Consider the following 25,583-nt stretch of genomic DNA (forward strand, 5'->3'; position numbering starts at 1 on the left):
CTAAGGGAAAATGAAAAGTGTATTTGTACTAAAGTCAATGCAGCACTACTTTTTTACTCAGTGTGTTAAGTAGACAATGTGCTAAAATGTTATTTTGTAGTACATCTACTGTAATGACCCAAGTACAAGAAGTATCCGAATACATTTACAGCTAGAAGGATAAAACAGAAATTTAAACAGACTAATTGGAACACAGCAGTGATCAAGAAATCGATAGAAAAAGTATTAAAAACTGTAATCAAACTTCAGCTTGGATCAGTCAAACCTGGATTAAAGAGAGGTAAACTAAGTCCTCATTATTCATCGACTTATTATACACAGATCCATGTACTCGTGAGGTCGACCATGTATTACTACAAGTGCTGGTAAGTATATGGTGCAACTTGGTAGCCCTCTCCTATGGTGTGCAGTGAATCCTGTTTGTTGTGAGATGGTTTGTGTTTGATATCTCATGCTGGTAAGTAGTAAAATATCAATAGATGAAGTGCAGTTGAAGATGGGGTCAGGAATGGTCAGTGGATTTGTGGCCAGAGTAGGGGTCATGGATACTAGCATGATTCAGCTCGTTTTGACAAGCTGAAACATACAACCTGAAACTTCGACAGATGTTACAATATTCATGAAAGGGTTGACCACTATGTCATTACAACCTTAGTGTCATTGTCAGTGTCTTTAGTGGTAACCATTTTCTGCAGGTAGTCTGTGCCCCTATCCCTTTCAAATAACAAGGACTTAGTGCAAGGACAAATATGGTTAAATTGGAATATAAAAAAAGCAGTGCAAGTAATAAAGACTCAGAACATTAAAGGAACTTGTCAAGTGGAAAGTAAGGACAGAAATCTTCTACATAAAAAGAATGAGATATTTATGCAAAATTGTGATAATTATTTAAATATATATTTGCAGTAAAACTAAATGTTAAAAATGACAAAAAGCTAGAATCACGAATAAACAGAAATTTTATACTCTTAACACTCCAACAAATGTCCCATCTGTCAAAACAACAAGCAGATCATATTCAATGTTTTTCAGCCACTGAGATCAACATACCCTGCTGTGGATAATCTAAACAATTAAACTGATTTAGCTCATGCCATTCTACAGATGTTTTATATCTTTTCATAATACAGAGACTTAAATATGATGCCAGTGGCTCTTTGTACTACACCGAGATGCTATTTATCATTTGCGTTTAACAATAATAAATGGCTTCAAGGTCAAGGTAATGGAGTGACCAAAATGGAAATTACAGAAATTCTAACCCGAACTCTAAATATGTCAGCTTTACAAATGTGTGTGTGGAGGATGTTGAGGTGGTGAAAAAAGGCTGTGGTGATTGTGGTTATGAATTAACAAACAGAAGAATGAACATGGGTAGAAACTGACTTCCCTGATCACCAGTTTACACATTAATTATGCCATACTATCACTACCATAGACTTCAATGGATTAAATCAGAATTGTTCTTGAGACTCATGTGGCACAAGAGTACCCATGTGCATTTAACTTACCAAAGTCCCATGCAAAGTCCTGCAATTTTTGTACATCTGAAGGATTCTGTGTAAATGGTTCCATAGCATAAGCCTTCAAGATTCTTTTCCATCTGGACTTGTGATTGTTGAAGTGACTTTTCAAATAGTTTTAGTGGATCCTGATGCATGTAATAGGGCTGTTGCTTCAAAGACATCTGTATGGAATTCTTCTGATGCTGAGAGGAGACGGGATGATGCTGATTCCAAAGCTGGTTGGTCTGATCAGCCTGCAGATACTCATTGTGAGAAAATATAGGATTTTAATTGCAAGGAACCAAAATTGATCACCTATTCACAACAAGGCCTTTAATCCTTCTATTAGACAAGCATTCTCCAAATACTATCTGATGGAAGATCACAAAAAAAAGCTCATTTATGCACTTTATAATGCTGAGACACAATCTCTTTCTCTATATATTGTTCAGTATAAAAAGACAGTCTTGTATTGCCTCAGTTTTTCCAATCCAAAAAACTTAAGTCCCAATTCCCAATATCAGGAGGCAAAAGACCATTATGCTGAGGCCTCCATTTGCAGAGTGAGGACACCAATTAATTTCAATACCCATACCATGCCACAAAACAGATTGTAAATAGGAGCACGGTTAAATAAAAGCAGTGTACAACTTTGGGTAGCAAAACAAAAGAAATTATTTGTAATACTTTAGCATAAAGGCAGATTTCATAAACAGCCATTGAACTCAAGTAGGAAAATAGTACAAAAGTTCAATTTGTTCCCAATGCATAGATTTGAAGCATTCCTAAAGATATTTATAACCTCAAATCAATGTACCAAATCTAGTCAATGGATAATTCCTCTTAAAAATAAATGGTACGCCAGTAGACAGAGGAATAGAAGGAAACACATACTATTTATTGTTGATCATTGCTGGTCACAATTATGTTACAACTTTGTGTTGGCATTAGCTCAGGGACTGACAAACTCTCCTCACAGGACAGAGAAAGACAATTTTCTGATTTAAAAAATGGATTATTTACAAATCTATACAATTTCTGCATCTATTTGCAGTACTTTCCATCAATGTTTAGATCTGCCACACTTGCCTTACCTGCTGAGGTCCGAGATGGTGTTGATTCTTTCCCAACTGCTGCACTGCCTTGGTGGGCGACTGCTGGTTCACAACCTGAACCTGAAGCTGTGATTGGGATGGAGTGACCTGCTGATGTTGCTGAGATTGTTGCTGCTGTTGCTGGGGTCCTTGGTTTATTGGCCCTTGTCCTGAAGGACGCTGCTGGCTATAAGGGACGTGGGATTGCTTCCCACCTGGTACCTGGTTTCCTGACTGAGGGTGGCCAGTGGCTTGGATGAAAGGTCCTGGTATGGAGACTCCAGGTGGAAATGTATAGCCAGGAGTCATCTGGAAAGTAACTGGTGGCGACACCAGATAGGGAGGTGGAGGAAACCCTGCGATTAAAACAGAAAGACAGTAATTTTGATTTTACCAGACATACCAGTCTATTGGTACACTGTGCATACCTATTCCCAATCCAGCTTGACAGAAAGATCCCCTGCTTTTTAATGAACCCTATTCAAAGCAGCTTTTTGTTTCCATTTCAGAAAAACATTGGTAAAACATGAAGGTTTTAATAGGAAATATTGAATCACCACCCATGAAATGAGTTGCAGTAAAATCAAGATGAGACCGCATATCAAGTTTTGCATATGAGGAGCTTTGCAAGCATGAGAACAGATTCCGTGAAAGGAAATATAGAACAGGTAGTGGTCATTGATTCATTTAGTCCAAAATGGCAGTGGGATTTGGAGCGAGTGGGAGATAGAGGAAGTTGTAAAGTTGGGGTGTTACTTGAAGATTGACAAGGCAGAATAGGGCAAGTAGGTTAATGATTCCAAGGAGGGACAATGGAGATTGCTCAAGGTCCTCTTTTGTGAACCATACAAGATTCAGAGGGCAACCTATAAACTTAATCAAGTTGTAAAGCAAGCCAATACCATAGGCTGCAAAAGGAATACAGGAGGAAAAATAGCTCTTGGAACCAAAAAAAAACAGTAAAAAAAAGTGTTAAAGAAAGAATTCCAAAGGAAAAATATCTAAGAGGGAAAATAGGCTGAATGATTAGGTGATGGAAGGCAAATGAGACAAAAAGACCAAAAGTAGTTGAGGAAAGCAGAAGTTAAAAGAATGCATCTGCGTCCAAAGCAAACACTAAAATGCCAAAATGAATGAAAAGAAAAATTTATATTATGTAGGCACTAGGTTGTCGAGGAATGGCTTGGTCAAAAAAGGGAATAAAGGAAAAGACATGATGAAGGCACTCAAATTAAAACCAAACAGCACTGTTCAGATGTCCAGCAATTTACCACAAGAATGCCCTATCATACACCCATTTGTATAAAATGATCATTTCTATTTAGAAATTTGCTTTTTGGAAAGAGAAGGATTGAAAAGGATGCCAAAACCAGTTTGCAACAGCATTAAACAATGAAACTGTGTCCTTTCACACACATTAAAAGCAAACTGGCAGACTGAATCCAGGACAACAGGCAGAAGAGAACTGGACTCTGCTGCATAGATCCCTGCAACTAATATGCACTATGGAATATGCACTCTTAGCAATGGTCAGTAGCAGTGTCTGCTTCCTACCCAGCATTCTATAAGACTAAACTGTGGAGAGTGATCCCAACTAGAAAGAGGACCTTGCCACACTTCACTATGCACCACATAGACTTCACTAGGTATATTTCATCTCAGCCATTTTCTTGCACTAATCCCATTTATTTGAATCCCTTAAGGGTATAAAAATCTATCATTTTGTTTTCTGAATGTACTTAGCAACTGAGCTTCCACAGCCTTGTTAGGTAGTGAAATCCAAAGATTCATTATCCTCTGGATGAAGAAATTTCATCTCATCCTGTCCAGAATGGCTGACCCCTTATTCTGAGCCTGTGGCACCTGGCCTTAGACACTGCAGTCAGGGGAAACGTTAATGCCAGCTCTATCCTGTCAAGCCCCACAACAATTTATAAGCTTCAATGAGATCATCTAGTACAAAGACACCCAGGTCTTTCTGATTTTTCCATTACATTCCATCTGCCATGTCCTCATGCATTTACCTGCCTCTGTATGTCCCTCTGAAGTCTTTCTGCATCCTCCTTACAGCAAATGCTGCCTCTTAGCTTTGGATCATTAACAAATTTGGACATATTACACTGGATCCCCTCATCTAAATCACTGACATAGATTGAGACAAGCTGAAGCAGCCCAACGATCACAGCCTTCTAACCTGAAAATTTTCTGTTTATTTCTATTTTCTGCTCATTAACCAATCAATCAATTATGCTTGATTTTACGAGTTAAGATCCTTCCTCCTTTATATCATTCTCTAAAAGTCAGGCCCACTCCATCTCCTTTTCCATTTTGCCAATTGCTTCAAGAATATCCTGGAACATTTAATCCCCAACCTTGGTCACTTTCCAACCTTATCTTTGTAATGGCTATAAGATTACACTACTAATTTCTATTCGTTCAATCTGTTCAACCACCTTGATATATTTACTTCCCTGCCTTCTCATTTACTGGGTCAGGCAATGGTTTTGCCAGGGCAGTTTTATCATGCAAAATACGAAACATTCATAAAATACTGAAAGCAAATGAATCTGTTATTCCCAAAGGTTGCCGCACAAATTTAAAGAATATACAACCTAAGGGTTTAGGGGCTGCTTATACATAACTTGGCTTGTCTTAACCCTGCATAAACTCTAAGAGACCGAATTTGATCTGTGAACTTAACTGCATCATGTAAATGAACCCAACTCAGCAAAATCAGGTTCAGGCAGAATATCGCACACAACTCGTTAAGTGGAGACGAATGGATATCTTTAACACCTAATTGATATCCACCATTAAATCTGTTTACAAACATCAGAGCTCCCTTTGTATCATTTTAGAACAAAAATCAATAGAATATGTTCTCAGATAAACATTCAGAGTGGTGGTTCTGTTTGCAATATTTCCATATTTAAGCATGCAATTGTTCACTTACCCGGCCGGCTAGGAAGAGGAGGAAATGCTCCTGGATGGTGAATGGGGATGAACTGCGAGTTGCTGGTTTGGTTTTGTGACTGAGTCACTGGTGTTTTTCTTGCCTCTGATACAGGTGTCTTTCGTAATTCAGACTGAGCTTTTACCTGATAAACAAATTTTTACATAAGATATTGCAAACTTCATATTTTTCCTTGATCGGTCAAGTGTGAGACAGATCAAGCAAACAGCAAAATCTTCATGCCCAAAATTCAGTTCTATCATTTTGATGGGTAATTCCAAATCAGATGCCCATTAAGCCTCCTTTTCTTAATTGAAAAACAAAGTACTTCCACAAGTTTCAAGAATGATCTTTCATTGTATCCCAGACAAATCTAGTCATGAACTGGTTGAAGTTTAAATATGTCGGTGGATATGGATAAGCAGATTCAAGTATTGTGTCTGACATCCTAGTTCTCTGGCATTCTGGCTACTAGGATTGACAGCTTGAGATACATTTAAGTTCTCTTTTGTAGACAGTACAGTAAAACTTTCTTCAGCCAAAAGGTGGCTGAAAGCCCTATCTACAGGTGCAGCAGGTGGTGCTTGACAATGCAGGTGGGTGGATTGTCTAATGCTTAATTACTCTTCCATTTTAAATGGTCATAGACTGGAGTTGATATTTAGCGGGTGAGGATGTTACAATGTTTTCAAAGAGATGGAGCCATCCTTAAGTATTTTTGATCTTCCTGGAAATCTTAAGCTCTGACAGAGCTCAGAGGAAAGTACTCATTTTGGGAATCTAATGTCAGACACATGAACAATGTGGCCCACCAAATTATTAAGTATAACTTGGACCACAATCACAGGGGGCACTGGTTCAGCTATCTAACCAATGGATTTGGAGGACTGCAGAGCTGGCACTGGTTTCACTACCCCAGTGTTTTGTGATGCTTACTGTATTCTACCCATGTCTACAAAGCTTACTGGAGGGCATGGATCACTTCTGCTCAGTATACTAAGTGTTTTCTGTTGAGCTTTGAAGCCTTGATCGCTGAATATTCTTTTCCACAGTCAGTCAAAGGCAGGGTGAATTTCATCAGTGATCTCTACCTTTGGCAAAATATAGCACCTGGGAAATGGAAAGTGATCTGTGTTTTCCCTTGTCGTGCTGTTAATCCTGACGGCCATAGGCATAGAATGCAGTGGGGATTGACTGTAAGAGGACCTCTGTCCTCTGGATGTGTAATGCAAGCCCCACCCTCTCATAAAATTAAGTCAAGGAGTCAGCACTGACTTGGAGCTCGGCCTTTTGATATGGGCTTAGCAAGTGCTGCCTGCTTACTGTAAATCAGTTCCAAGATTAGGGTGCTCTTGTTTCAGGAATGAAGGCAATGAAGGTTGAACAGTTTCCTGTTCATCCTGTAGGTTCACTCTTCTCCAGCAGGAAGCCTGTTGGAGACGAACTATAGTATTGGAACAAGAAAGGTTGATCGTTGCAGCGATGACACGTACATTGGGAAATATTTAAACCAGGCTCCCCTTTGCCTGTTCAGATTTTAATTTACTAAAATTAATTGTTAATCAAACAGTAGTTTGCTTCATGATCTGAACAACAGACATTGCTAGAAGTTTACTCTATGTAATGATTTGAGACATACTCAGTGACAAGATATCAACATTGAACCAGGTGGTTAATGATGATGAGTGGGTGGCGACTCTGCAAGCACTCTCCTTCCACAGAATGACGATTTAATAGTTTTCCACACTTTCTCAATGCACTAAAACTTACATTCTATACCAGCTAGTTGGGAAATGGTTTCTTCATAACTATGCGATGTTAAACTTTGGAATATAACTAATCTGTATAATGGATTTTTAAGAAATTAAATGTTTGTTCAATTGCCCATATGCTTCTTTCTTTGATTGGTCAATGGAGTATGTGGTGTCAAAGGAGGAAAATTCTTTAGGGGTTAGTACCCCTCAGATATTATACAATACTCCAATGTGTGGACCCAAATGCGGAAAAAAATATAACCATAATGGCAGGGCATAATGGTGAGAGGTGTACAAATAAGGCAGAGTTTGAGGCACACACTGTTCAGGGGAGCCAAGTCAAAGCTGCAAAGGTGTCAAGAGATACAGGATGGGTAAAATAAGGGTTTATTTTAAAACAATTTGAAATTTCAGACACTGTAGAAACAGGAGTCTATATAGATGAAAAGAATTGGAATGACTGATGAGCAGGAAAGGACATGGGCAGCAGAGGTATGGATAAGTTGGTCAATAAGAGATGAACAGTTAGCCTTGGGTAAATTGCTTCTAAAGGTGACCATGGCTGAGGTTTTTTTAGTTTCAAGGACAGAAGATGGTAAAGGTGCATAGTCCCAGAGTTTAAGTAATTAGGCTCAAACTTCAGCTCAGCACTGAATAGAGCCCCAAAGCTAAAATAATCTGGTTTAAACCTGAGACACAACTGTGCGGGAGAACTGTGCATGACTCGGACATGGCTTTGCGTGACAAGTAAAAGGTAATGGCTTTAGCATAATTGATAGAAATTCTGACTTATACTATACTGGATGTTCGACAAGCAACGAGACAACAGAGATGCAGTATAGAATACGAGAGAAACAGAGAGGTAAAATAGCATGTTATCAGTGCCCATTTAAACACTGACACCATGTCAGCAGCACCTAGATATGAAGAGCAGTGACTAAAGATGAAAAATGGTGGTCCTGAATGTAATGGATCAGGGGACGAGATGCATCGTTGGAGAAAATTGCTGGATAAATGAGTAAGGGCAGCTGCACCAAGGTGGACAATGAAGGAAAGGCACCAAGGAAGGAGCTACGGTGATCATCATAGCACTACAAGAAATATTGAGAAGAAATGGCACATTAGTCACAAATGTTACCTATGACTTTATGATGGATTTACAACAGAGAAGGTTCAAACAAAACTTAGGAATGGGGCCAACATTTAAGAAACACCAGCAGATTCAGGTTGAAGAGAGATCTTGATGAGCACCAGAATTAAAGCAAGCTAAACTTGTACTTATCAGATAGAAGAGGCAGGCATGACTGGTTTAAGACAGCATCCAAGTTGGTGGGTGAAAAAAATAAACCCAGTCAGTTTTGTAATTTCGGGATAATCCCAATGCAAAGTAGACATTGCTAAATTTGAAATTAACGAGGCAAGATAGTTTCTGCAGAAGTTTCACAAATTCTGGAGGATAAGGAGATCAGTGTGGAGCATGCTAATATGCTATGGTATTTTGAGATAAAGGAGGAGGTAGTGTTGGATCTTTTAAAGAACATTAAGGTGGATAGGTCCCCACGGCTGGATGAGATATACCGTAGGACATTGAGGAAGGCAAAAGATGAGATTTCTGGGGCCTTGACCAAAATCTTTGTGTCCTAGCCACAGGTGAGGTCCCAGAGGACTGACGAGCAGCTAATGTTGTTCCATTATTCAAGAAGGGAAACAAGGATAATCCAGGAAACTATAGACTGGTGAGTCTCATATCAGTGGTAGAGAAGCTACTGGAGAGGATTCTTAGGGATATGATTTATGAGCATTTAGAAAAACCATGGCTTAATTCGGGACAGTCAGCTTGGCTTTGTGCAGGGCAAGTTGTGTCTTACTAAATTGATTGGGTTTTGGAGGTGGTGACGAAGGTGATTGATGAAGGCAGAGCTGTGGATGTTGTCTATGTGGATTTTAGTAAAATGTTTTACTATGTGGATTTAGTAAAGTTTGACAAGGTCCCTCATGGGAGGCCTTTATTAGTTGAGGCATTGAGTTCAAGAATCGGAAGTTAAGTTGCAGCTTTATAAAACCCTAGTTAGACTGCATCTGGAGTACTGCATTCAATTCTGGTCGCCCCATTATAGGAAGGATGTGGAGGATTTGGAGAGGGTGCAGAAGAGATTTATCAGGATGCTGCCTGAATTAGAGGGCAAGTGCTATAAGGAGAGGTTGGACATACTTAGGTTGTTTTCTCTGGAGTGGCAGAGACTGAGGAGAGATCTGATAGAGGTTTAAGATTATGAGGGGCATAGATAGACAAACCGCTATCTTTTTCCCAGGGTCGAAATGTCTGATACTAGAGAGTATGATTTAAGGTGAGAAGGATAAGTTGAAAGGAGATGTTCAGGGTAAGTTGTTTTCTTTATATACACAAAGGGTGATGGGTGTCTGGAATGTGCTGCTGCCAGGGGTAGTGATGGAGGCAAGTACAGCAGAGGTGTTCAAGAGGCTTTTGGATAGGCACATGAATGTACAGAGAATGGAAGGATATGGACATTATGTAGGCAGAAGGGATTAACTTAGGCAGGCATTTAATTACTGGTTTAATTAGATCGGCACAACATCATGGGCCAAAGGGCCTGTTGTACTGTTCTATGTTACTCAACATTAAACCTGCACTAAAGCAGACTTAATCTGTAGATGTGCAGAGTTTGCTAATTTTTTTTAAAATATAGTTTTATGATTAGAAAATTACAATGATTTATTTGTCATTAATTGTATTCCTGTATCTCAAAACATGTGGAAACATAGAAAGTAGGAGCAGGAGGCTATTCAACCCTTTATGCCTGTTCTGCCATTCAGTAAGATCACAGCTGATCCTCTATCTCAATACCACATACCCACTGCATTCTCATATCTCTTGATACCTTTTGTGTCTAGAAAGCTATTGATCTCCTTGTAAATGCATTTGGCCTCCACCACCTTCTGCGTTACAGAATTCCATAGGTTCATAATCCTATGAAAGAAAAAATTTCTTCTCATCTCAGTCCTAAATGTCTTGTGCCATATTTTGAGACTGTAATCCCTTGTCCTCAACACCCTCCAGCCAGGAGATATATCCTCCCCACATCCAGTCTGTGCAACATCTAAAAATTCTCTCAGAGTTAGAATGAGACCTGCTAAACTTTAGTAAACACAGGCCTCGCCTATCTAACCCAATCCCTCCCCCACATCACTGTCCTGCCATTCCAGCAATCTGTCTGGCAAACCTTCATTACACTCACTCAGAGGCAGATATATAGTTTTCATAAGTAAGGAGACCCAATCTGCACACAATACTCCAGGTATCATCTCACCAAGGAGATGGACAATTTTCGCAAATAGCCTTGCTCCTACAGTGGCATGCAAAAGTTTGGGCACCCCGGTCAAAATTTCTGTTACTGTGAATAGTTAAGTGAGTAGAAGATGAACTGATCTCCAAAAATCAAGTTAAAGATGAAACATTCTTTTCAACATTTTAAGCAAGGTTAGTGTATTATTTTTGTTTTGTACAATTTTAGAGCGAAAAAGGAAAGGAGCACCATGCAAAAGTTTGGCCACCCCAAGAGATTTGAGCTCTCAGATAACTTCTACCAAGGTCTCAGATCTTCAACAGCTTGTTAGGGCTATGGCTTGTTCACAGTCATCGTTAGGAAAGGCCAGGTGATGCAAATTTCAAAACTTTATAAATACCCTGACTCCTCAAACCTTGTCCCAACAATAAGCAGCCATGGGCTCCTCTAAGCAGCTGCCTTGCACTCTGAAAAATTAAAATAAATGATGCCCACAAAGCAGAAGGCTATAAGAAGATAGCAAAGTGTTTTCAGGTAGCTGTTTCCTCAGTTCGTAATGTAATTACGAAATGGCAGTTAACAGGAACGGTGGAGGTCAAGTTGAGGTCTGGAAGACCAAGAAAACTTTCTGAGAGAACTGCTCGTAGGATTGCTAGAAAGGCAAACCAAAACCCCCGTTTGACTGCAAAGGACCTTCAGGAAGATTTAGCAGACCCTGGAGTGGTGGTACACTGTTCTACTGTGCAGCGACACCTGCACAAGTATGACCTTCATGGAAGACTCACCAGAAGAAAACCTTTCCTGCGTCCTCACCACAAAATTCAGAATCAGAAGTTTGCAAAGGAACATCTAAACAAGCCTGATGCATTTTGGAAACAAGTCCTGTGGACTGATGAAGTTAAAATTGAACTTTTTTGGCCGTAATGGGCAAAAGGTATGTTTGGAGAAAAAAAAGGGTGCAGAATTTCATGAAAAGAACACCTCTCCAACTGTTAAGCACGGGGTGGAATGATCATGCTTGGGCTTGTGTTGCAGCCAGTGGCACGGGGAACATTTCACTGGTAGACGGAAGAATGAATTCAATTAAACACCAGCAAATTCTGGAAGCAAACATCACACCACCTGTAAAAAAAAGCTGAAGATGAAAAGAGGATGGCTTCTACAACAGGACAACGATCCTAAACACACCTCAAAATCCACAATGGACTACCTCAAGAGGCACAAGCTGAAGGTTTTGCCATGGCCCTCACAGTCCCCTGACCTAAACATCATTGAAAATCTGTGGATAGACCTCAAAAGAGCAGTGCATGCAAGACGGCCCAAGAATCTCACAGAACTCGAAGCCTTTTGCAAGGAAGAATGGGCGAAAATCCCCCAAACAAGAATTGAAAGACTCTTAGCTGGCTACAGAAAGTGTTTACAAGCTGTGATACTGGCCAAAGGGGGTGTTACTAAGTACTGAACATACAGGGTGCCCAAACTTTTGCTTCAGGCCCTTTTCCCTTTTTGTTATTTTGAAACTATAAAAGATGGAAATAAAAAAGGAATCTTGCTTAAAATGTTAAAGAAATGTGTCATCTTTAACTTTATGCCTTTTGGAAATCAGGTCATCTTTTACTCGTTTAGCAATTCACAGTAACGGAAATTTTGACCAAGGGTGCCCAAACTTTTGCATGCCACTCTATGTTCAAAAACCCTTACAATAAAAGTCAAAATCCTATTTGCCCTAACTGCTTTATTGCACATTTGTTTTCATTAACTGGTGTACAAGGATTACTAAGTCCCTTCACACATCAACATTTCCTTATTAGCATTTAAGTAATACTCTGACTTTACTTCATTTATCCATGCTATGCTGCATCTATCTTGTATTTTCCCATTCATTCAAATTATCTAAATCACCTTGAAGCCTTTTTGCATCTTCTTCACAACTCCATTAAATTAAGCATTATCAGCAAACTTACATTTGACTCCCTCATCCAAATCATTGATGGTTGGGCACTCTTATTCCTACTTTATCAGACTTCTAGCTCCCTTACAATCCTGTTTTGTGTGTCCTTCTAAATGAAGATTGCAAAGTATGTATTTAACTGCTCTAATATTTCTTTATTCCTCATTAAAAATTCTCCTTTTTTCTGACTGAAAGACATTTGTTTTCACTAATCTTTCCTTTTTACTTACTTGCAGATAGCTCTACAGTCTAATCCGTGCAAGTTTACATGTATTTTTCTTCCACTTTCCATTAAACTCTTGGTCTTTTTTTAAACCAAGTTCTGAATTGCTCCCAATCCTCAGGCCTGCCACATTTTCCGACAACATTAAGTGTCTCCTTACTGGATCCAATACTATCCTTAAATTTCTTTTGTAAGCCATTATAGTGTCACTTTTCCTTTTGCGTTTTTGGTCCAGAAAGCAAAGCATAATATTATCCTGAATTTGATCCTTAAAAGTTACACATTACTTAAGCACTGCCAAGCCTTTTAATGAAACTCCCCAGTCCATCGTGGCCATTTCACTCCTCATAACTTCATATCTTCCCTTGTTTAAATTAAGCCTCTTAAGTATTATGCTTCAAGCATATTTTGTGTCACACACATCTTTAAAGGAATCAGAGAAACAGATTTTGTATGCGAGTGCCCTGAAACATTATGAAGTTCAGCTTACATTATCCTTGCACTGTGTGAAATATGTACACTCTCCATTGACCACTTCAAGTTTCTGCATTGAGTACTAACTCATGATGAGCTTTATTAAAGAATCAAAAAGAGGCCATGAAAAGAAACTTCTGGGGGATAAATTAAAATAGCAAGCAAAGGAGTAAATGTCTCAAAATTTAGTGTCTGTTTTTAACTGAACTAGTAATTTGTTCTGAAACTTAAAGATGCAGTAAAACACTTAATCTGGCACACTTGGGACTTTGGTGGTGCCAAACTAGCAGATCTTCTAAACAAATGGACGTTATTCCCATTAAAACTCCAGCATACTTTTAATGCATTTCTTTTTAAAAAAAAAAGATACATAGTAGAATAGTAAATTTTCCAATGAACCCTGTTTGTATAATGAGAATGCAGGAACTGGGTCCCTGGTATGTGGTGTGTGAATGGTATATTTATAAGATGCGATGCCTCAGGAAGGTGACATCAATCATTAAGGACCCTCGCCATCCAGGCCATGCTTCTCCATGTTGCCATCGGGTAGGAGGCACAGGAGCCTGAACACCCACACCTCAAGATTCAACAACAGCTACTTCCCCACTGCCATCAGGTTCTTGAACTGACCTGAGAAACCCTCAGACTATATTTCCTTCAATTTGCACTGATGTCATTATGTTTATTTTTATTTATTTTGTCGTGCAAGTTATGTATAATTTATGTTAATTTAAGTCATGTTTTTAACGTATTGTGCTGCTGCTGCAAAACGCTGATTTTCATGGTATTATACCCTGGGTATGTACAAACTTGAACTTAAGCATGAGTGTGGTAATGGTGTCCCAGTGTTTGAATAGGAGCTTGGGAACCTGGGCCCTGGTCTGTTAAAGGGAGTGTGAAATTCAGCACTCAGTGTGCCAGTTGCTGAACCATTGGGATTTCCAAATAATCAGATAGCACATCATTGGGTTTTACTGTATACTTATACTTCTGATTTTCAATACAAATCTAGACACATGTTGCTATTATTCATTTTGGAAGTAATCAAAACTGTTGAAATACCGTCTAAAAAAGACATTCAACATCAAACATATTCACGCTCAAGTCACAAGGCCAGAGATTCATGGCCTTACTGCACAATATGAGCGTGTAATCTCAGATGGCACTTCAACATAGAATATGCTGTTGTGTCAGAGCTACCACCTCTGAGGGATTAAACCAAAATTCTGTCTGTTCAAATAAAAGATCCCCATTTTATTATTTTGTATTAAGTCCACTTGTACATAGCACAGTACTGCAACCGGCAAACAACTTAGTGACCTGATAATGTTTTCTTTTGAGTGCAGTCAATGTTGTAATTTAGGTAAGAGAAATCAATTGGCACGCTACAAGCTTCAACAAGCAGTAATGAGATAGTGACCTGGTCATTAATTTTAGTCATTAACCAGGACATCAAGGATAACTGTACAGCGCTTCTTTGTCATGAATCTTTAATGCTCCACCTACGACAGCAAGCAAGGCCTTGGTTTAATATCTCATAACTCATCTGTACTTTCAGATAAGGTATGAGATATTAAACCAAATGCAGTGAACAGCCTGAAAGTGCAGTACTCTCTGTCATGTTCAAGTTTTTGAAAATGAGACTTCAACCCTTCAACACTGCACCTGAATTTTTAGAAGCAACTCACTTCTAAATGAAAGATCTATTTCCACCTGAAGAAATGATATATTTTAAATCCAAAAGACAGGTCCTACCTGCACTGCCACATTCTGTTTCCGAGCATGTTCCAGGTTCTTGTCCTGATTATTTTTCTTTGGTTCAGTCTTTCTTTTATTGCTATCTCTTTTTACATCCATTTTATTTGTAATATCATTTCCTTTGTTGTAGTCCCATCTTTCCTTTATGCCTTCTTCTGATGATGATTCCGATTCTGTTCTCGTGGTTTAATATTCTCCTTGAAGGTAACCAGTTTCTCTCCACTTTCTGAACTGTTACTCTGAGTCTTGCCTGATGATAAAACAGATTTTAAACCTTGACCAATCTCAACACTAGTGGGTTCTGAAAAGGGAGGTTCCAGCAAAATCAGGCTATCCTTTGTTTCAGATGACTCTTCACTAGCGAGTTCTGGGATGTCAGTTACAAACAGTAGTTTACCTTCTTCATTTCTGCTCTGGATAAGTCTGGAAAATAAACAAATTGTGAGAAAATATGTACACATAATCTACTCTAACATAGAACAGTACAGCTCAGGAACAGGCCCTTCTTCCCTCGATGTCTGTACTGACCATGATACCAATTTAAACTGCACATCTGCCTGTACATGGTCCATATCCCTCAATTTCCCTGCCTGTTCATGTGTCCTGTCTAAATGCCTCTAAACGTTGCTCCATACCTGCTTACACCAATTCCCCTAGGTACAAGTTTCAGGGACCTACCACTCGCCATCTAAAAAGTAACTTGTCAGGTTAATCTCCTTTAAAACTTTCCCTCTCTCGCCTTAAAGCTACAGTATGTCCTCCAGTATTTGACATCTCCATCCTATCTATGGCTCTCAATTTTACACACTTCTATCGTCTCCGCTCCAGCCTCTAATACTCCAGAGAAACCAATCCAAGTTTGTCAACCTCTCCATATAGCAATGGAAGTAAACGGATTAAATTACAATTTAAAGGGAATAAAAGGATTAAATTATGATGGTTTGCATACACTAGATTGTATTTCATTGGGTATAATGAATCAAAGAGCATTATAAATGTTTATGATCAACTGACTTGATAAGGAAGATAGAGAGAACTTGGTTCCTCTGACAGGAGAGTCCAGAATAAGAGCAACTGTAAAATTTAAATTCAGGGGCGATATCAGGAAGCACATTCTGTGTATATTCCTGCTTGTTCTCCTGATTATTTTTCTTTCACTGAGCACTGGACAAACTTTAAATATTTTTCTCCCAAAACCACAAATATTGAGATTAGAAAGCATTACCCCTTTCCCAGCAACTATAGAAAAGCAGATTTAAAAGCTGCAAGCCTGTTGATGTCTGGAAACCCGGATTAAAGGGCATTGGGGGTTTATAGGGGCCAGAAAGGAAAGTTAAGAGGCTAAAGATGAAATGAGGCGTTATCTTACTGAATGCCATAGCAAGTTTGAGGGGACTGTTGGAATATTCATTCCCAAAATAAAAGTTGTGGGCACGTCATTTGAAAATGTCAAAACTGAACTAATAGAGTTTCCTGAGGCTAGGACATTAAGCATAAATAAGTATGCAGATGGAGTTGAGATACATATTGACCATGGTCTAATTATTAGTTTTAAGGGCTGAGTGACCTACCCTTTCTGTTAAAAAATGTCTTATTTATAAACTCAATAAAATGCACTGAACCTTCAAATCAATCTCTTTAATAAATTCTTAACTTGCATGTTTGAGATACATTTACACAATTTAAATTTAATTTCCCTGCATTTCAGCATTATAATTTTGTTTTGAAGTGGAAGAGTATCAATATAGGATTCAAAACGTAATTAGAATAGATTGTTACATGTGCTAAACAGAAAATAATGGAAGCACTCAGTAAGTCAAAAAGTACGTGTGGCTAGAAATAGAGTCAAAATTTCAGGTCAAGTTCTCTTCATCAGAAGTGGAAAAATGAAAAAAAAAGAGGGGTGGTGGTGGAGATAACAGAGGTTGTGTGATAGGGTGCAGGCCATAATTGTCGTGGTTACCTTAAAAACAAAGTTAGATTGTTTTTTTTCCCCCTAATTTAACCACATTTTTTTAAACCTCACCCACAGTTATGGTTATAGCTTTGTTTCAATCTGCATTTTTGTTTCTCTCTTCTGTCTCAAACAATTTTTAGAGCAACTGTTATCTTAACAATTTTGGTCTGCACCCTGTATTCTCTCCACCACTCCTCTTTTGTACAACTTAAGATGCACTTATTTTCTCATTTTTTCCAAGTTCTGATGAAGGATTCTTGACCTGAAACATTGACTCTCTTGACCTGTTGAGTGATTCCAGCATTTCGTTTTTGTTTCAAATTTCCAGCATCTGCATTTTTTTTAAAAAACAATCTCCAATTGTTAAACGCACTCATGATAGCTTACAGTCCTTCATTTTTCCTTCCAACTGAAGATTAGATGAGGATTTATTGCCAATTTCCCATGATGTCTACATTTAAAAGAAAGAAGTTTGAATATCAAGGACAGATAGGTTACAGTTATTTGAGTGTTGGCCACATCCTACCTTCTGCTGAATCTGGAATGCACTATAACATTGGTAAAATTGGCTGAGATGGGAAGCAACAAGAGAACCTATACAGCAGAATGTGCATTTTACTCAAAGTGCTCCAAGCAACCTTTGTCCAGAGAATAACAGGTAATCTTCTAACTCATGTGAAGGTTGAACAGATGACTTAGCCTTTCACAGTTCCAAGCCCGTGCAAAGTAGTCCAGTACTTCATTACAGCACAATTTAAGAAACATAAAAAATTAATTTATTTTTAAGCACACTCGCTAAAAGGTCTCTCAAACTTGTATAAATGTTACAACCTACAACTTTGATGTTATAAGCTTGTGTACATAAGCATTTAATACTTGGGCATTGCGACAAACTACAGTGGCATATTACATTGTCAAATTTTGCCGACTACCTCATCATCATCACCCACCGATACTGACAGATTATTGGGGTGCAAATCCATCATCTTTGAATGCCACAGACTACTGTAAACCTTGACCAAGAATACTAAAAACTCTTTAAATCACCACTACTGTTCCGTATTGCATAGACAATACAATTCCAGTCGAGCAGCTGGCTTTTGATCAGGATTAGTAAACTTAAACCCAAGGTCAATAATAAACACTGCAATGGCAGCAGCTAGCTCAATGCAAGTCAGAGATCAAACTAAGGACCCTTCTTGTCTGTAAGGATCAAACACCATTGGATAAACTTGCTGAGTCATTAGAGAGCAGTCATTGTTTTGTTTTTGCAAATTCTAAAATGAAATTAAAAGTTAAAATACAAATGATTCCAATTCCCTTTCTTGGTTTATAGCTATTGTCAGCCAAATGTAATTTGTTCACATAAATAGTGATTTTAAAACCCTAATTTCAGTGACAATATACCTGGAATGATTTCTGCTATCCACTTTCCCAAAGCAAGCAATCGCTGATGGCGTGTCCTTAGTTGCTGCCCTTCCTTGTCTCCACTATTCCTTGGTGCCCGCTCGAGAAATCCAGATTTCTTTACAAGAATGAAATACATCAACGTATAGAGCATCTTGAACAGATTAATTACACAAAACAGAAACAACGGTAAAAGTAAAATAACATTCTTGGATTATTAAAGATAAATGTAAACCCAAACACAGCAATCAGATAGCTTCAGTGAAAGAAGAACACTTTGGGGGAAAAAATAAATCCATAAAAGCCATGCAAGGAAACAAGATGGGCATATCTCAACTTCGGGATTCTATCTTTCCCAATTTTTAAAGACTGTATTTTAAGACTCCTCTGCTACACACCCTCTCCAAAGTCGGAAAAGCATCAGAGCACAATGAAATTAATAATCTCAAAACAAAGTACATATAGAGGTGCAGAAAACTGACATTCAATAATACAATCCTATGAGGTGCCTGGAGGGAGAAGGAACCACTGAAACTTCGGTCCATGGATTGGAAAACTGCAAGTGTGACTGGAAGGCATTTGATAATGTGCTGTACAAGAATTTAAAAGCAAATATGACAACAAAAGAAATTGATTGTGAAGTAGGAGACAGTGAGAATTACAAGGAAACTACTTTTGATGGGCAGCAGAGACAACTGGTGTCCCAAAGGAACCTTCACCATGGTTAAATAAAATATTTGTTTATTCAAGTTTTGAGATGACGTTAAGATAGGAAGACGAAAAAAGAAAATGGATAAAGTGGAAGCAGATTAACTGAATAATTAAAATTGTGGGAGCTGGAAGTTAATTTGAGGTCATCACTCTGGAACCAGGAAAAACAAATGAAAATATTTTCTAAATAGCTGGAGATTAAAAACTGCATAAAGACACATTTGTACATCGAGGCATACATATCTGAAAGCTAGATCAGAGGTATAAGATGTAATGATCAAGATCCAGGGAATATTAACCTCCATTTCAAGGTCAGTTGCCATAAAAATGATTCAATTATAAAGAGCCTTGGTCAGTCTGTTCATTAAATTGAGCTTAGTTCTGACCACCGAATTAAGCTAATTTTGTTTTCAACATAGTTAAATGGTTAACTTAGTGCATTGCATACACTTGGGCTTTATTCCCTCAAGGTTAAATTATGAGAATGGTCTAAATAAGGCATTTCAAATAATACAACGACCCAAAAGTACAGAAATACATTCCCCCACCCCCAAATGGAGAAAATTCAGAAAAATTTAATGTAATATTAAAATACCATACAGGAGCTGAATCAGGAAATACTATCAAACAATTGCAAGTGGAAATGTAAAATTCTATCTTCCAAAAGATTCTGATTGCTGCTTCCATTTTATTAGGCAAGAGAATCAAGCAACGCAAGTTAAGGTCAGGTGAATATTACTGAGATAAGGGTCAGCCATTACCTAATGAACAAAACAATAAGTGAAGATTTGGATGAATTAGGTCTGTTCTTAAACTCTTGGGAGGGAGCAGAATTGCCTTGCATAATTTCGAACTACAGAAATTAATGCCCATCCCCAAATTTAATAAAATTCAGTACACATTATATTTTGGATTCAATAATTCTTTGAAGTAAGATAATCCCGATGCCATTAAAATCATAAGTATTCTTTCTTTCATTTGTCACCAGAAATTACCTTGTCCTTTGAGACAGCAAAGTACATCTTGTGTAATTCTACTGTGTGCATCTGAATAAGTTTATAAACCCAACTTCCTTCTTGCTGAACCCTGATCTACAGTTAGCAACAAATTATCGCAAGTACAATTCTGGAATTAATGGATTACATGCAATGAAATTGTTTTTTTTTTTTTATTGCTCTTGTATGTTAAAGGAGTGCTCCACTTAAAACTGGCAGAAGGCAGGATGGGCAAGATGGGAAACAGCCAGGACCAAGCACACTTGTTTCTTTCTGCATAGTGAATAAAACAGTTTCAATGTTGCTTCCAGTAATTTGTGTTATGGGAATGAAAGGAACTGGTTTGAGGCAGCAATTAGTAAAACTCTAATAATCTGGCACCAGGACATTGGTGGTGCTGGAGGGGCAAATTTCCACTCTATTGGATATTATTCCCATTAATATCCCAACCCATTATTAATTCACATTTTTTTTTAGTAGCATAATAGTAAAACAGTAGCATAATACATTTTTAGTGAACCAGCTAAGTAATAGGCAGGAAATAAAATCTGGTGAGTTATTGAGCATGGGAATGGGGCCCCCAGTAAGTTAGGAGGTAGCGTGGGAACAGGGCCCCTGTTAAATTTATAAGGAGCGCAGGAACGAGTGCCCTGGTGAGTTTACATAGAGAGTGCTGCAGTGAGCCAGATGCTGAATCATAAGGAGTTCTGAACAACAGGATAGTGGATTATCAGAGTTTTACTGAATAAAGAAAAGCTACAGGTACGCAAGCAGCAGCAATTCCACAGTACTTCCTTCAGTTAATGTGTCAGTAAAAAGACTAATCAAAGTAACACTTCTTATGCCTTCAAAGACAGAAAGCTCCAGGGTGGATATCTCAGATCAACTGCATTGAGAGGCTTTTCTTTTAAAACATGGTGTGGATAATATTCAAAACTCCCTGACAATTCCAATGATCAGATATTGATTAATGCACCAGGCTTTTTCATCCCCCCTGCCTTAAGATGGATAACTAAATCAGCTAAAATTTCAAAAACTTATAAAGATGCGTGAAATTTTGAGATAAAGCCGCTTCAATAGGGCTGTTCTAAACTAAGCACGGTATCTACAGATCTTTACAAAGATCAGTAACTTATTCAGATTGGAAATAATGGGAGAAAACTGATAAAATTTGAGATTCCATAGAAGTACTTTTTAAAAGTCTCTTTATGGTCGATAAGTACTACTAAGGGTAGTTGTTGGTTCTGATAAAGGGTCTTAGACTTGAAAAGTTGTCTCTTTCTCTTTCTACAGATGCTACCTGACCTTCTGAGGTATCCAGCATTTTCTGCTTTTCTTTTCCCAGATTTCCAGCATCTACAGTTTTTCTTTCATTTTCATCAACTGTTGCAAGAACTTTACCAGAGACAACAACCTCCTTGTGTAAAGAACAATGTCCAAGGTATTTCACAGAGATTAAAATAGGGAAGAGCAGAGCAGTGGTGCAAGGTGGGAAAAAAAAACACCAAATCACAAAGATATCAAGAACAATCATCAAAAGCTTGGCCGACAGCTAAAATTTAAATGGAGACCTTAAAAGGTGAAGAGGAAGATAAAAAAAGGGTTTAAAGGGAAGAATCTGAAGAGCAATCCCTAGGTAACTGGAAGTACAACTACTAAAAGGAAGTGAACTGCTTAAGAGGTGCAAATCACAGGTACAAAGAACTGGTGAGGAGAGATTATATGAGCTGGGGAAAGCAAGCTCATGTATGGATTTAAACTAGTATAAAAGTTTTAAACTTGAGCACTGGGAGCCATGAGGTTATTCTGATCCTTGCAGATATAAATTATGGGCAAGCAGGATTTGGCATGCGATCACATTATCAGCACAATACAAGAAGAGCTGAAATTTACACCATGCAGAGAATAGAGGATGCCCATGAAATCTCTAATAATTAAACGTAGAGTTAATCAAGGCATGGATGCGTCTCAGTGACACATAGTTGAGATACAGATGGAAGCAGGTAATGGAGCAGAAATACAGTAATCATCTGTAACACAGGAGGGTATAAGATAAGCCTGAAAGATTAAATACAGTTCTTTTGAATTTTGAGCTGTTAAATTTGGATGCACAAATGCAGTGGGGGGGGGGGGTGGTATTTAATGTAATCAGATTATAAGGATATAAAGAAACTTTACATAATGCATCTGTGGTTAATCTAAAAACAGCGTAGAATAACTTGCCGTAAGTCAGATGCAGACAATTCGCTTTTACAAAAGTTATTGAATATAGTAGTGAAAATCAAATAATGAAAGAAAACAATTTTACAATATCTGCTGGAGAAATTAGTTCCAATTTTTTGCCATTTCAATTCATCTGGTGAACGAATTGTTTCAGTAGGAGACAATAAGCTTAAAAAAACTGCTCAAGAGAAACATCAGCATGCAAAATACTTGAATTAACATCGAATTCTACACTGTCTTTTGCTCAAGTTAGTTGAGAGAATGAAGTACATCATGGCGCACAAAGCTTAAAATAATACTTAGACCATATGAATATAAACTGGTAAGGTAGGCTGGGAATAAAGTGTTCGGAAAGACACTGGAGTCCATAATTTAAAAATAAGAATTAAAAGAAGGTTGTCTAAGAGATGGAATATTTTACCAGAACCAAATGGAGAGGAGAATCAACTTTTAAAAGAGTAGATAAAAGTCAAGAATAGTCAAAATGTGTATGGAGGAAACAGCAGAGAAGTGGAAATACAGTTAACCTTTCAGAAAGTCACAGGTGCCAAATTATCTTCTGCAATGTAAAATTGTACAATTCAAATCAGGTCAAAAACATCATGGGTATTAAATTTACTGTTGGAAAGTAACTGAATGCCTTAGTTTTGTGCCGACCTTTTCAAATAATCCATTGAAGTTTTGGGCAGGTTAGGATTTTTCAAAAACAAAAAATTGCTGTTTGATTTTATGCTACTGATTTGGCACACCGGAATGGAGAGTCTAGATGGGTCCAAGAGTGCTCTTTCATCATTTTCCTGTATATTCTATAAAATTTGTCATGACAAATTAGATTTTCTTCAGAAGGTCCAAATGTCAATCACATGCAAGTCATTTTATGTTTTTTTTCTTTTAATAAGCTATCTTCTTTGTTACCTTAGTGAAGGTCTGAGGGCAAGGAATCCCTGCAGTTCAAATTCTTCAGGAAGTGGAGTAGCTGTGAGGGAGGAAAGAAAGGGGAAAGGGAAAATGATATAATTAGTATTAGGGAAAACATTGCACAAAATTGTTAATTACTTATTACTTTACACATTTGCAGAATTGTCTAAGTCCTCGTTAATCTCTTACTTTATGCTTATGAGTATAATCTTTCTTTCTGAGGTGGTCCCTCAAGATTGAAAATGCCATGCTTCCACTCCAATTCTGCCAGTCCTAAGATGACTGATAAAAACTCTAGCACACATGCGTTAGGAGGTACCAGACTGGATGGTCAGGTGGACAGTTTCTGAGGTGGTGTGTTCTTCCACCATTTATGGGCTTCTGACTGCTCTGACACATGACAAGAATAAGAATGTTCATGATCTTACTGAAACATACAAAATCCTGACAGTACATGACAGAGTAAATACCAGCGTAGACGTTGAGATGCTTTCACTAGTGGGGAAGTCTCAAACAAGGAGATATTGTCACAAGGAGACAGTCATTTAAAACTGAGGTGTGTAGGAATTCCTTCCTCGTAGAGGATAGAGAATCTCCAGAATTTTCTACCTTAGATGGTTGTGGAGACTAGATCAATGGATGCATTTGAGGAAGTAGAGCAATTCGTGAAATTTCTGAGGAATTGAGAGGTCCTGGAAACTGGCACAGAAGAGAAGCAAAGGCCTGAGGCACATCAGCCATGACCACATTGAATGGCAGAGCAGGCTTCAGAGCCAGGTCTTCTATCCCTGTTTCTATTTTCTTGTGATGCACCAACTTGAGATCGTCCATGTCATCTCCTCCTCTATTTTGAGCAGTTATGGGCCAGGTGTTCTCAGGAGGCAATGGGGTATTGCATGTTTTCAAAGTTTTCTGCACATTTCAGGACTCTGGTGTCAGGGATGTAAAGACAGGGCCTGCCTAATGGAGCTAAATAAATGTAATGAGGGCTTCAAAGCTGGAGATGTTAGCTTGGGAGAGGACACTGACGTTGGTTCACTTATCCGGCCAGTAGATTTGGAGCACTTGCCTCAAGGCACCTGTTCTAAGTAGTCCAAGTCTGAGAAACACATAGAAGGGTAGAGGTCTCTGTGATCCAGTGGACCATGACTTTTGTGGATGTTGATTGCAAGGCTCATCGTCTTGTATGCTTCAGAGCCAACAACAACTTAGAACTTTACCTCCGAAGTGCACAAAAGCAAACATCATCTGCGTACTGCAGCTCAACTACTCAGGGTGGGTTGACCTCTGATCTGGAGTGGGGGTGACAAAGGTTATCGGTTTCCAATTAGTCCTGTAGCAGAAGGCTTCCTGAAGGAAAGGCATAATATTGAATTGACAAAGACTGAAAAGCATTGATGCAATGACATGGCCATGCTTGACATCAGTCAAGCAAGCCTTCAGGTCTGGTATCTCAGCAACTCCCACTGTGGAATAAGTGAAACCCTCACGGCTCTCCAATTAACTCCAAAACAGAACCAACAAACTAAAGTCATCAGTGCATATGCTTCAATACTGGACACATTGGATAGGCCAAAGAGAACTTCTACTCAGATCTTGGGGGAAAAAAAATTGGCTTTTGTCCCCAAGAGAGACATACTGACTCTCTTAGGCAACTTCAATGCTGAGTGGGAGCAGATGTAACCGTCTTGCTAGCGGTGATTAGCAAGGAGGGAGCAGGGAAAGCTAACTCGAATTGGGTCCTCCTTCTAACATGTTTGGAGTGCAGTCTTGTCATCTTCAATATACTGATTCAAAGGCAATATTCCCAATCCTGGCACTTGGAGATCTTACATTGTATCACTGTCCAAGTGAGAATCTGCAAGGTTACTCAAAGGTACCAATTGCTTTTGGACTGATCATTGGCTAATCCACTGTTATCTTCATCAACCTGGCCCCAAAACTTCAGTGTCCACAGAAACATTGCAGCAAGAAAATCAATAAATATAATACAATGTTTCCAAATCATTTCATCAAATGGTAACTTTCAGCACATTCTGGGAGAAGCTCTTCCTGTTAGACTTCTGTTCTAGCACAGTTATGTACTTAGAATAGAGATTCACACCTGCCCATATGTGGTAATGAGCGAAATCCCATAAATCTGCATATAATGACCGAAGGGATAGTTGTTTTTAAAAAAGCAAACCAACAAAAGGTAGCAGTGTAGCCCAAATGTAGAGTGCACGCACCTTTTTCCCCAGAAATAATTGCACACGATCAAAATGCTTCAGACATTCTTCCTGGATTCTGGACTTCATAACTTCTACATTTAATTTTACATTGACAAAAAAAGGTCTAATACATCAAGCTACAGCA

General features: G+C 38.4%; 1 protein-coding gene across 1 annotated transcript in view; it reads right to left on the bottom strand.

Moving 5' to 3' along the window:
* smg7 (SMG7 nonsense mediated mRNA decay factor) overlaps positions 1–25,583 on the bottom strand; it is a 94,001-nt gene that overhangs the window by 22,649 nt on the left and 45,769 nt on the right. The window contains 10 exon segments of the mRNA XM_052011630.1: positions 1,512–1,590; positions 1,592–1,768; positions 2,600–2,955; positions 5,553–5,697; positions 15,015–15,163; positions 15,166–15,428; positions 15,546–15,574; positions 18,398–18,465; positions 18,468–18,499; positions 23,226–23,286. Coding sequence (XP_051867590.1) covers positions 1,512–1,590; positions 1,592–1,768; positions 2,600–2,955; positions 5,553–5,697; positions 15,015–15,163; positions 15,166–15,428; positions 15,546–15,574; positions 18,398–18,465; positions 18,468–18,499; positions 23,226–23,286 — 1,359 coding nt within the window.

Source organism: Pristis pectinata, chromosome 3, assembly GCF_009764475.1.
Source record: "Pristis pectinata isolate sPriPec2 chromosome 3, sPriPec2.1.pri, whole genome shotgun sequence".
NCBI lineage: Eukaryota > Metazoa > Chordata > Chondrichthyes > Rhinopristiformes > Pristidae > Pristis > Pristis pectinata.